The sequence below is a fragment of the Sardina pilchardus genome, chromosome 24 (genome assembly GCF_963854185.1).
Source record: "Sardina pilchardus chromosome 24, fSarPil1.1, whole genome shotgun sequence".
Lineage (NCBI taxonomy): Eukaryota > Metazoa > Chordata > Actinopteri > Clupeiformes > Clupeidae > Sardina > Sardina pilchardus.
The window spans coordinates 19,608,378-19,621,555 of NC_085017.1; the positions used below are offsets into that span (position 1 = coordinate 19,608,378).

Here is a 13,178-nt window from a genome sequence, read left to right on the forward strand (position 1 = left end):
GAAAATGAAGGTGTCCTCAAAAAAGTGTCGGGACATGTGTCTTCACAAGAATGTGAACATCGCAAACAAACAACAAAAAATGCTTCACCAGTAGATCTGCTTACAAGTGTCCCTGAGCTTTGGAGCTTAGAAAAGACCAGAACTGTTCCGCTCCACTCCTCTATGCGGAGAATGGAGAGACATATGTCATGCAGTTAAGGAACAACCATTCATTTAGTTTTTTTTATGGGCAAACATGCAATTATTTCATTTAAGTGTGGCATGTTGCTTATAAGATTATCTGGTCGTCAAGTAAGAGTACTGTCTCCCTGACCATGTGGATTGCCCTCTAGTGGCTGTTATATGTATCAGAGTCATTATCTGCTACGGATGGATGTGAGCCTACGAGTTTGTCATCTTACTTTTTTAACAGCAAATTAGTGATATACTGTAAATGCCTAAATGGGGAAAAACATATACACATCCAACACATTTCTGTGACGTTCTCTATTTCTTTTCCCCAGGATTTGACCTGATGGATCACTTCAATGTGAAAGATATTTTGGGCACCAGGGATGAGCCTGGACAAAGTTCTTATGTGCGCCTGGGGACCATGCCCATAGTCCAGCAGACTGAGTAAGTGCCTCAAGAGTATCTGCAAGCATTGGACAGATTCGCCCATCAGATACCATTACAAGCCTACTTACTGTGTGTAATGATCACTGTCTCTCTGGAGTATGTCAAATATTATTTGAGCAGATAGTCATCCATTTTGTGTCTATGTTCTTATTGTCGTGTTTATCTGCTTCTGCAACTTAACAGGTTTGTATCAGAGATTCTTTTTCAGAAGACGGTTGGTGTGAAGTAGAGGGCATATCATCTGAATGAACTAATGGACTGAATGACAGGCTAACATATCTTTGACTGTCCCTGTGAAACTTCATGTCTGAAGTGGTGGATTTTGAGGCCACTTTGTTTGAAAGTTATAGTAGAGCTTTCTCTTTTATCTTCTTTTCCTCAGGGACGTTTTTGCCCAGGGCTTGCCAGATGAATATGCCTTTGTGACGACATTTAAATTCAGGAAACTCTCCAGAAGAGAGGACTGGTACCTCTGGCAAATCTATGACAAGTATGGGATTCCACAGGTGAGGAGGTTATTGCATGAATATTTAACGCGATCAATCAACGTCTCTGTTTCTAGGTTGATTTTAATACCAATACACTTTTTTTGGTCAAACTCAGAGAGCTTTCTCTTACTTTATTCTGTGCATCCCAAAAGACTCTTGTGTTTGGATACTGTTCTAGTTATTTTAGCAATAATATGATTAAAGAATATATTTATATAGCACTTTTAAAGAATGGAACACAAAGTGCTTCACAGAATGGATTAACGGGAACCAAACCCCCCCCCCCCCCCCTCAGGTATCCATTCGTCTGGACGGAGAGAACAAGGCAGTGGAGTACAATGCGGTCGGCGTGACCAAAGACGCGGTCAGGGCGGTCTTTAAGAACGAGGAGGTAGACAACCTGTTTGACCGCAACTGGCACAAGATCGCCCTGAGCGTCGGGGCCAAAAACGTCTCCCTGTATCTGGACTGCAAACTCATCCAGACCATCCCCATCGAGGAGCGAGAGGACATTGACGTAAAGGGGAAGACAGTCATTGGGAAGAGACTGTACGACAGCGTCCCTATTGATGTAAGTACTTAATGGCGCCATGTTGTTGCTAAGGCAACAGTTGATAGAACATCTAGATGATTATACCTTCGGTCTACACTGAGATTTACAGAGTATGACGTTGATCTGCTGTCACAGAATTGATGTGCAAGCTAAATTTGAATTTTGTCACAACACTGTTAGTGTGATATCTGAATTAGATTTTATCAATTAAACAAATTGTGTCGCACCAGGAAGTGTCGATTAAATTGTTCCCCTAGTATTTACTTACAGACAAAATTGCTAGTCAGTCAGACCTCATGTCTTGGCTGGAAGATTTCAAACAAATGTTGTCTGATGGAGCTTGATCCAGGAAAAAATAGGAAGCATGTTGCCTAACCAACCTAAGGGCCCATGACAACCTGTTGCTGTCTATCTGGGCTTGTGTGTAACCTCAAGCCTGCGTGTCACCCTGCAGTTTGACCTCCAGAGGATGGTGATCTACTGTGACTCCAAACAAGCTGAGCTGGAAGCCTGCTGTGATATTCCTGGTGGCCCGGTGAGTGAGTGTGTGTGTGTGTGTGTGTGTGTGTGTGTGTGTGTGTGTGTGTGTGTGTGTGTGTGTGTGTGTGTGTGTGTGTGTGTGTGTGTGTGTGTGTGTGTGTGTGTGTGTGTCTGTGTGTGCGTGTGTGCGTGTGTGCGTGTGTGTGCGTGTGTGTGTGTGTGTGTGTGTGTGTGTGTGGCTGTGTGTGAATGAGTGGTTGAGTGGGTGTGTGGTTGTGTGTATGTGGTTGGTGAAGAACTTTAGAAATGTGAAAGTGAACTTGTCTGTGTGTAGTCTGATTGTGTGTATATATGTGTAGTTGTGTTTATCTAGTACTGTATGTTTATTTCTGTTATGTGAGATTGAGTATTCTGTTAAGACAGCAAAGGTTTACAGAGAGACAGAGTGTGTGTGTGTGTGTGTGTGTGTGTGTGTGTGTGTGTGTGTGTGTGTGTGTCTGTGTACAGTATGTGTGTGTGTGTGTGTGTGTGTGTGTGTGTACAGTACAGTATGTGTGTGTGTGTGTGTGTGTGTGTGTGTGTGTACAGTACAGTATGTGTGTGTGTGTGTGTGTGTGTGTTTGGTGTTTGCGTGCAGACTCTCAGAGACTTTGCTTGGCTTCTCCCTCACACCTTCTCCTTTTACATCCTGCCACTGAGTCACCAACAATATCAGTCTTACAGGGCTACATGGAAGTGTAAACATAGATTTACACACACACACACACACACACACACACACACGCACACGCGCGCGCACACACACACACACACACACACACACACACACACACACACACACACACACACACACACATACACACACACACACACACACACACACACACACACACACACATAAACATAATCTGTGTGTGACGCACATAGACACTCTAATACTGTTTCAGTATTATTGAATTGAATTCTCCAAAAGTTTTTTTTTTTTTTAATGATCTGAGAAAATCATGGTCATAACAAAGTTACTGTCCGGGTCAAACGCTCACACTACCGTGCCGACCGGTGAAGTGGCAGCCGTCAGCAGCCATGTCCAACCTTGGCTTTGTGCCTTTTTGTCTGTTGTAGTGTCCTAAGCAGGTGGTGACGGAAGCCCCCCCTGTTGCCATACCCACACCCTCTCCCACAGTAGTGGAGCAGCAGAGTGGTGGAGAGACAGTCAACTGCTCTTGCCCTGAAGGGCAGAAGGTACAACTCAGGAGGAAGGGGGTCAAAGTTCATCCCTCAACCTACTGTAGATGTGGAAAGGACATGCTACTATTCTATTCTGTCCTAAAAGATATAAACATATTCTCTATATTTTCTATTATATTCTATTCCGTTTTGCATGTTTTGAACTTGCATGAGATTTACATTTCATTATCATAATTAAGTACTTGAATGACAAAAAAAAAAAAGTCTGATGATGTTTCAGACTTTGTTTTGTTTTCAATCAGTACCTAATTTGATAAATGTGATCATGATGCAAGGGATATCTGTCTTCTTATTTTTTTCTTTGCCACTCCTCCTTTCTCTTATCTCCTCTGTTTCACAGGGAGACATAGGTCCAGCTGGTATCCAGGGTGCCAAGGGTGAAAAGGTCATTTAAAGTGCCCATATGTTCTTCTGAGCCCATTTCATGCACAATTCACAAAGTATTAAAATGTTTGTGTAATTGCAATTTGGGTGACATACTGGATGTTATGTACTGTATGTATAGTGCATATAGTACAGTATGTACCAGAGTACATGTCTTTGCACAACTGCCTGTTGAAACCCATTTGTGCGTACATCTTTTCAGGGTGATCCTGGTATTAAAGGCTCAGGAGGATCTCAGGGCCTAAAAGGACTAAAAGGAGAAGCTGTACGAAACCCGTTTTGTTTACATCTCACATCGTGACTTTTTAGGCCATTTTCATTTGAAATGCTGATAGCCACATTCTAGTTAAATGTAACTAAAGTGAAATGCTATTTCAGACCTAGCCTCTGTATCTCCTCTGAAGTGAATAGACTCAATTCACATGTTGAAATGATTAGCCTCTTAGCTTGATTAGCTTACAGTAAATGCTGCTTTCTTCCTCTCTGCTGCTGATTTCTGATTTTCTCTCTTGGGCCTCGACAATAATTAATCCATGTCGATTGATTATTTGCAGGGCAAAGCCACCTCTATTAAAGGTGATAGAGGTCTCAAGGTAAGTAACATTCGAGCACACTCCGTTGTGGATGTTGTGTGGTGCATGTTTGTCTCATTGTCAGCATGATGTGTCAGTCATGTTAAAGCCTCTGGCCTTCATGCCATTCCTCATTTTCTCTAATTCTCTTACTACAGCATTATATTTTCCCTAGAGGAAGTATTTCTTAGGTCAGTGAATGACAGTAAACACTCGTGGGAGACTAGAATAAACAGCGATTGGGTTTCGTACATTTGTCATCTTTCCCCTATAACAGGTGCTTGAATAGGAAAGATCACACATATTCACTTTTAAAGATGCTATGAAAGAAACTACTTTGGAACACAAAGTATCCCTGCCTGGACTTTAGCATTGCTGTTACAGTGCATAGTCCAGTTATTTCATTTCAAGGGAATGTGGACTACAGGACTTGCAGGTGCAAAAATCAGCTAGTTGCTCTTTCTTCTAATAACTTCAGATAATTCATGCTGTGGTTAACTAGTCTAGCTCAGCTTAGCTCAGCTGTTTCATCTTGACTTGGTTTAGCTCAACTGGTGCAAGCGTCACGTCAGTCGGTTAAGCTCAAGTATCAAGAAGTATCCTTGTATTGCTACAAGCACATATTCCATCCTCTAGTGTGAGTCCATACATTTTCCTTCCAGTACGTCATATCTTCCTAAAGATCTACAGAAAGGAGGAAGAAACCCCAGGACTTGTATAGTCAGAATTATAGGCCTATGGTCAACACACAGACCGAGTAACTGAGAGGGCAAGCACACGTCTACGCCCTTCTCAGGAAAAAAAAAAACATTCAGTTATGCCGGGCATTGCCAGTTGACAGGCCTGAGGTATAATTATGGAACCCAAATCACTGGCCCAGCCTATCTTTCCTACTGGCCAGCTTACAAAGAGCCGAGCCAAAGATGGCCGCCAACGAATTGGCAGGAAAACCGACACGAGGACTGTAGAGTTTTATATGATGTGCATTAAGCATCTCTTTTATGTATTTGCTGTGCATGCATGACAGAAGAACAAGTGCGAGGCTGATAGGGAGTCTGGCGGGCTGTTGTTGTCACCTGTTGTGGTCGATTTGATAAAGCCAAAGCTTGTTTGTTTCGAGCCTTTCATCTGAAAGAGGCACGCGTCGGTACATAAGCTGTCAGAACATTTTGGGATTTGGCTTTACTCTTCATTGATTTCTATCTATTAAATCCATGACAATGGATTAGCATAGCGTTTTTTTTTTTTTTTTTTTCCCCACACAGCGTTATGTTTGTAGATTCATCTGTTCTAGTGCTCTTGACAAGACACAGGCTGAAATTATGCTTCGGAAATCATTCCAGAAACTTCTTTATTATAGGCTGCAGCCGTGTTGGGATAGTAGCAGCCGCCCACGACTAGAAAAATGTGTCCATTTCGTCCCTGAGCACTGGAATTTCCTGAAAGAATTATATGCTATTATAAATCAGCAAGACCTCTCTTAGCCTAACTCAGAGCAAACTAGATTATGTGTTTCACATTGAACACCGGGGATGCTGAACTTTCTCTCAGTTTGATTTATATAGGCCAAAGTATCTTTAATATCAAATTGGACAGGGTCAGGAGCTGCTGCACACAGACTTCAGTCGTTTGTTTACTTTGCATTTTCCCTAAGCATTTCCTGATAATGTTTTCCTATTTTGCTTCTCTTTTCATAAACAACATCCTGCAAGATCTATTATTGCATAGTGAATTACCATTTGAATGGACAGGGACAGGGGCATCCATTTTGCCATGCACTTGTTGTTATTGTAAGCCACCGGAAGCATTTCGATGACAGCACGTAAAGAGGAAAGCAGTGAGCTATCTAATTTGAAAGCCAGCCATCCACATTATCTTTTTGCCACTTGCGGTGATGGACTGAGCCTAGCTACATAACTTTAATTGGAGAAGTCACACAAATTTCAGGTTCTCTCTTGGGATAAAAGCGTCTGCCAAATACCATCAACATAAAACAACAAATATTTTCTCAAAACTCTGAATGCCAAACGTTTTTTTTTTCATTTTTTTTCCAATTTTGTTAAAGCACTCCTAAACATAACTTAAAAAGTCATTGCCCTCGTGGCAAAGAGAATGCGACAAACTATGAGCTCTTGATGTGCTGTGAAGATGTTATGTTGTCGGGGTGATGTTGTGTGCCTTGCATCAGCGGCCTCGCCAGCTGTGGCTGTAATTAAAGGTTGTGATTCTTTAGGCTGCGTAAAGTTCCTCAGACAGCTGGCAAGATTTTCATCCCAACCTTATAATTAAAGAGCTTTACAGTTCTCTCCCTTTCTCTTTTCAATGCTTTGAATTTCCGTGGGATTCCTCTGCTTGTAGTTGTCATGGCAGCATGACACCGAAGAAAAGGAAAAGCAAGCAAAAGGGAGAAAAAAAATCCATTGTCTTTTAAGTGGTGTGGCCTGTGATAGATTTCAGCAGTCTGAACATGACTTGCTTTTCAAAACATAACCCTGTATTGTGGAAGTTGCAACATTTTTTTGTCTACAGTCCATTGTTCTGTGTGTGTCTGGGCATGTGTGTGTGTGTGTGTATGTATGCAAGGTCTGTCAAAGTCAAATTGTCACTAACTGCGTTGTTTTTCAAAAGTTTTGTCCGTTGTGTGTTTGTGTTCAATGTCGTCCATTGCCGAGTCTGTCTCAGATCATCCTGTGCTTGTTCCTTGTGCCGAAGCTCCATCGTCACTGGTCATATGAATAGCGCTGCGCTCTCTCTTATCATTGTCCACTCTCTCATCTAAAATGGTCATTTCTGCCCTGCAGGGAGACCCAGGTCTTCGGGGGGAGTCTGGAGAGAGAGGAATCAAAGGAGAGAAGGTCAGGGAAGGTCATTGATTGATCATTTGTAGTGATCAGCCCTATCTATGGTCCTCCAATTCAATTGTACCGTAATTTCCTGACTATTAACCGCGGCTTATACTTTGATTTTGCTAAATTTCTTCAGCTATGAGGTTAATACAGGGGGGCAGTTAATATGGTGTTAATGTGGTTTTGTTTCTTTTGCTGTAACACTGTCCTGCGGCTAATACACAATGCGGCTTACGTATATGCGGGAAATTACGGTAATGGTAGCATCTGTTTCATAATTCCAATTATGAGTATGGACAGTTTTAAACTCTGTTAAAACATTTTTCATATACATTGGCCTGAGGATACATTTGCATTATGAATAGGTGCACATTGGGTGGAAGTGTTTGTGTCTGTTCACTTACTCAAATGAATTTGCTTGGTTATTAGAATGCAGTTACTAACACACCGTCTGTGAATTCCTTTTGCAGGGCACATCAGGGCTTCCAGGCCTTGCAGGCAAAGCAGGAGGCAAAGGAGAAAGAGTGAGTGTCACCGCCCAATGTCTTGACCATCACACAGATTCACACAGTGACTAACACAGACCTGTCTCAACACAGACAGAGAACGGACCTGATCAGTCACTGATTTACAAAACACAGGCCAATATTGTAATAACTAATGGACTATGTAAGGATACAAGCAGGTCAGTTTCTGTATTCTCAAATGGGAATGTTTTAATGATAAACCTGAGTTTTCAATCAGATACTGTACACCTTAACTAATAAATCATCACCTCCGAGCGTTTATCTCTATCAGCTTGGAAACATACCACTGTGTTAGTCTGTCATACCTCTCTTCCCTGAAAGATCAAACTGTCTAAACAGCTGTCCATGTCTAACAGGGGGAACCTGGAGCAGCAGGAGGGTTGGGCTTACCTGGACCTCTCGGACCAAAGGTGCAGTCTCTAACACTCCAACACTCCAACACTCAAACGTAAACAAGTCAAACAATATTTGGGCTATCATAAATCATTGCCAAATGGAACCTGAAGCCAAGGGCCAATCTGGTTAAGTGCCAAGCTGCTGACGAAGAGTGGAAATGTGGTCTACAGAGCTTAGACCACGGGACTTAATTTAATGAGATTTCAGAAACCTCGATTAGAACTGCCTTCATACCCACACTAAAGCTTTGACACTACTCAAGCATGTTTGATTAATTTTGGGTCACAGTGACAGGCAGTTGATCTTCAGATCTTTAGCAGCAGAGTTTGTGAAATGAATAAATGTACATTACGCCCCGTGTCATAGACATTTGCTTTTCCTATTTTCAAGAGCAGAAGAGGTTACTCTTTTTGAGTTATGCTGACATTATGTTTCTTTACTTTGTCAATGTGGAAAGGCTCCTGTTGATTGATAACGTCTCAAACTTTTGTTTAGCTTCATAAAGAAGTGTGTTTGAGATTTTACATTTGATTTAATTCTTTTCACTTTGCACTGAGCTGATGTGGAAGCTTGGCCATTGAGATTAATAGTTCGACCACTCTTCGTAATGGCCTCTTGGAATGGTGGTTTGGGTCAGGCTGTGGCCTTACATTACAGTACGTATAAGCATACCCTCTGTTTACATTAGCAACCCGAAGAAATTTGGTGCCCCCTAGTGATGGAGAAAAATACTGAGTGAATAACATCTCTCAACTCTCAAAGCATGGTGTTGCTTTTCTTGAAATGGAAAAGTTTGAAATATTAACTTTGAAACATTTGATGCAGCCTAATATGAACATGTGGTAGTTTAGGGTAGTGTTTTTTAGTAATGCTGAGTTATGAGCAGATACATGGTAGAGTTCAAAGTTCAGACTAGGGATGACATGCTGTGAGCGAGAGCACACAGGGGTCAATAGGTTAGAGGTCATGAAGTGGGGTCATCCTCTAACAGGTGCTAATGCTTTGCTGGGGTCCCGATGGCTTATTTTACCGGATACATGCGTTTAAGCATGGTCAGGACATCAAAGTTTTCAACAAGACTGGTCTTTGTCTGTTTCATACTGCACATTGTACCACATATTATAAGAAATATCACACACATATTAGGCAAACATGAGCTCATTGCAAGCAACAATGTTTTCAATGTTTTAAGTCAAGTAGCATTCGCAAAAGTACATAGATTTTGGCGATTTAGTGTTTTCCTTCCCTACTTACGCACTGTTTGTTTCAATATTTTAAGTCGAGTAACATTAGCAAAGGTACATAGATTTTGGCAACTATTAGACAGAAATTTAGATATTCATTTAGACCTTAAGGAAACTCATCCTGTGCCAAAGAGTATGTCAGACATACAGACAACTAAAGGACAACAACACCAACACATAACACCAACAACCAGTGCACAAAACAGCAGAAGACCAGTTCATACCACCAACGATCTCTACATTATAGAATAAAGTGCAGTATCATCAGTAGCACATACAGTACTATAGTAGTATGCTCAAGTGTTTTCCTTCCCTACTTATGCACCGGTGTACTACTGGTAGGGCTGAATGAGAGAGTGCCTCCTAGACAAGCTCTGCTCTTGTCCTGTACCTTATAGGGTCTTCAGGGGGATGCCGGCCTGCCAGGCACTTCCGGGCCTCAAGGAGTCTCTGTGAGTATTGTGTGTGTTTGTGACTCTGGGTTTGGTTAGGATTTGTCATGTGATGGTTTGCAGGGGAACAAAGTAAATAAGCACAAAGTATGTGTAACGTACCAAAGTAATGGGTAGAAATTTGTCCACAAGTCTGGCAGTGTTGATACATGAACGCAGGGTTTAACTCTAAACAACTCAAAATATGTCCATAATCTTTAGACATCATTATACTTGACATGAGTAGTGAAGTCGTTGTTATGGTCATTTTGATATCACTGATGTGTATTGTTGGTAATCTACCGTATTTTGTGTTTTCTTTTCTTGACCATCTTTATGTGTCGTTCCTGCAGGGTGATTCTGGCAAGAAGGGAGAGAAAGGAGCACCTGGAGTCAGGGTAAGTGAAGTGTCTGATCTTAAAACAAGAGAATGCACGCACATCTAAATAGTGCAGGTGCTGGACCAAAAAGACGTGAAAAGAAATGATAAAGGTCCGCACACTGATAGCAGCTCCCAGGTTTATTTAAAAACGTTGTGCTAAATAAGCCTGGGAGCTGCTATCAGTGTGCGGACCTTTATCATTTCTTTTAAGTGTCTTATCTCTCTCGTTCACATCCACAGACCTGAACACACATTAACGTTGCTTACTGTAGAACTGTCCTGTCTGCCTCCGCTTCGCGTCGTGGCCTCATTACCACCTCGAAACAAATGATTTTTCTGATACCCGAACACGACGCCATGTTGTCCATTATCCCTTACTTTTATGGTGCTTAGAACTGTTCTGTCTCCCTATGCACTGTACATCATTGCACCTATGCACTGTACATCATTGCACCTATACACTGTACTGTATATCATTGCAGCCCCACAGTGCTGCGATCAGCTGCCACGGCATCAAAGAGTGAGCGCATACTGTATCTGGAAATAGCCATTTCCACGGATTACTTTACTTCATGGCAGTTTGCATGCCATGATGAGGTTGCAGATAGAGTTGCTCACCCAATGAGTTTCCCGTCTGTACAGTCAGAAAGGAACCATTCAGGTGGAGAGGGGGAAAAAAAACGTTGTGCAGGGGATGTAGAGTGCTGAGGAAGAGATTAAGTGCTTTCCTCGTAGTCCACCTTGCAAATGTGCGTGTGTGTGTGTGTGTGTGTGTGCGCGTGTGTTTGTGTGAGTCTGTGTCTGTGTCTGTGTCTGTGTATGCATGTGGACCTCTGTTATGCACACACCTCCCTTTGGAAGTTGAGAGATTATGAAGCTGATGTAGGTACCAGATGTGTCTGGTCTTGATGCACTCTCCAAACTTCCTGTATGGGAACTACGGGGGCGTAGTGACCCCCCCCCCAACACCACCACCGCCACCCCTTCTCCCACCAGTCTAGTCTCCAGTTTGTGATGAACACCTCCACTCGTTCCCCTCATGCAAAATAAAGTCCACAGCATCTATGTAAATTGAATAGTCACTGATTGACTAGTAATTGATTGAGGACGCAAGAAGAGAGAGAAGAGAATTCATAAGCTGATCAAACTGACGCACTCATGTGGTTTTTTATTGTCAAAGCAAACTAGTTTAGCAAGTAACTTGACAACATTGGTTTGACTCGAATGGACAGTATTTCTCAGTCCTTTTTGTGCTCTGTGTATTGGTCTAAGCTCTAAGGCATGTCATGAAGACATATACATTTTGCAAACCCTGCATAAAAATGCATAAAATACTTACATAAGATAAAATAAAAAGAAAGTATGATCTTATTGGGATGTTTCCGGGATCTGAATGACCAATTCAGAATTCTATGACTATATTCAGGTTTAGTAGCCAACACATGCCACATTCTGCACCTTTAAAGGAACATGTCAACTGTAAGCCTATAAGGTCATTTAGCCAATAGCTCCCTTCTAGCAATAGGCTAGCTTTAGACAAACTAGTTTGCCTCCCAAAAAGTCGTTGTGCTCCTTTAAGACTGATTTTCCGAATCACGTTTTTGAGTGTTATCTCCAGTGGATAATCCAGATGATGACTTGAGCAGTCCTGGAGCTCAGACCATGCCATTGCTCTCGACATGAATCAAAGAGCACAAATAATAAAAAACCCTGATCTGCCAGAAGCAAATCATTAAGGGATTCAGGGGAAAAATAGAGCGAAGAGTTATTGCATGACCCAGACCACATGTACCAGATGAAATCCTTCAGTGCATCCGATCTGATTCTAGTCTAAGTTAACGGGTCGTACATCACCCTAGATTATAGATGAGTTTACCATATGGTACTTGTTCCAACCCCCCCCCCCCCACCACCACTACCACCAGCACCACCACCACCACTACTGCCCCTTGTCCTGCCACATCCTTGAAGCTGTTAAACATAGTGAAGTCCAGGTGCCCAGTGTATGGCTCAGGGGAGCTGTGGACTCTTGCCTGCATATTGGTCGTGTTTAAACAATCAGACCTGCCACTGTCCTGTCAGCCGCGGGCTCTGGGAAATACAGCCCTCTAGAGAGCTGGCTTCTCGCTTCTGGAGGTGTAGAAGTGCTTAACTGCAGGAGCACCTGTCTGTCAGATAGCTTACAGACATGAATGAGCTCCTGTGTGTGTGTGTGTGTGTGTGTGTGTGTGTGTGTGTGTGTGTGTGTGTGTGCGCACTTGTATGCATGGGGTTGGTGTTGTGGCTGTGGAATATGCGAACACAGGAGCCAGCTGATACATTTGGTATAGAAGGCGCTATTCATTGCCACCATATGGTGTAGGCCTGCAGGGACAGAGGATATGGAATCAATACAAGATTTGACAAGGTTAAGTTATTGCTGAGGTTATTGCTGTCATTGAACTTCCTTTTAGTTTATCAAGGGAGACGTGTATGAGGCAGACATAACATAGGCCTACTCTCTGAATGAATGCCTACCGCCTTAGGACAGACTATCAATGATGACGCTCTCTCACAAATCGTGACATCATTTTCATTAACATCCTCATCGTGACATTAAACATGCATCCTGGCTGTAATATGGCATAATGGGACAACTTACATATTTCTTGTCTTTGCAGGGCCAGTCTGGTCTGGACGGGTTTCCAGGCAAGCCAGGAGTTTCAGGAAAAGACGTGAGTCTCCCCTCTCCTCCCTCACCCAGTCCCCACAGGTGCAGCTCTAGCAGAGGGTGGAGGTCAATGGAATTCTCTCTGATGTGACAAACAGCGTTCAAGATCCACCAGTGAACTCTGTTGGGTAACAGTAACTGTGGAAGGAGTAGAGAGAGCTGAACTGTGCTAAAATTCCTTTCACTGAAATGTGTCATTAAGGTGTGACACAGGATTTCATTTCATTTTCAGGTTTTTTTTCGTTTCTGAGTCCTTTCTTTTTGTTTGTTGGTAATAAGGCACCCTGCGTTGTAATCTT

General features: G+C 42.5%; 1 protein-coding gene across 1 annotated transcript in view; it reads left to right on the forward strand.

Moving 5' to 3' along the window:
• col22a1 (collagen, type XXII, alpha 1) overlaps positions 1-13,178 on the forward strand; it is a 58,194-nt gene that overhangs the window by 14,873 nt on the left and 30,143 nt on the right. Inside the window, exons 4-17 of the mRNA XM_062529298.1 lie at positions 504-615; positions 1,001-1,124; positions 1,402-1,677; positions 2,114-2,194; positions 3,262-3,381; positions 3,728-3,772; positions 3,974-4,036; positions 4,326-4,364; positions 7,145-7,198; positions 7,660-7,713; positions 8,073-8,126; positions 9,755-9,808; positions 10,141-10,185; positions 12,830-12,883. Coding sequence (XP_062385282.1) covers positions 504-615; positions 1,001-1,124; positions 1,402-1,677; positions 2,114-2,194; positions 3,262-3,381; positions 3,728-3,772; positions 3,974-4,036; positions 4,326-4,364; positions 7,145-7,198; positions 7,660-7,713; positions 8,073-8,126; positions 9,755-9,808; positions 10,141-10,185; positions 12,830-12,883 — 1,175 coding nt within the window. The remainder of the gene's footprint in view (positions 1-503; positions 616-1,000; positions 1,125-1,401; positions 1,678-2,113; positions 2,195-3,261; positions 3,382-3,727; positions 3,773-3,973; positions 4,037-4,325; positions 4,365-7,144; positions 7,199-7,659; positions 7,714-8,072; positions 8,127-9,754; positions 9,809-10,140; positions 10,186-12,829; positions 12,884-13,178) is intronic.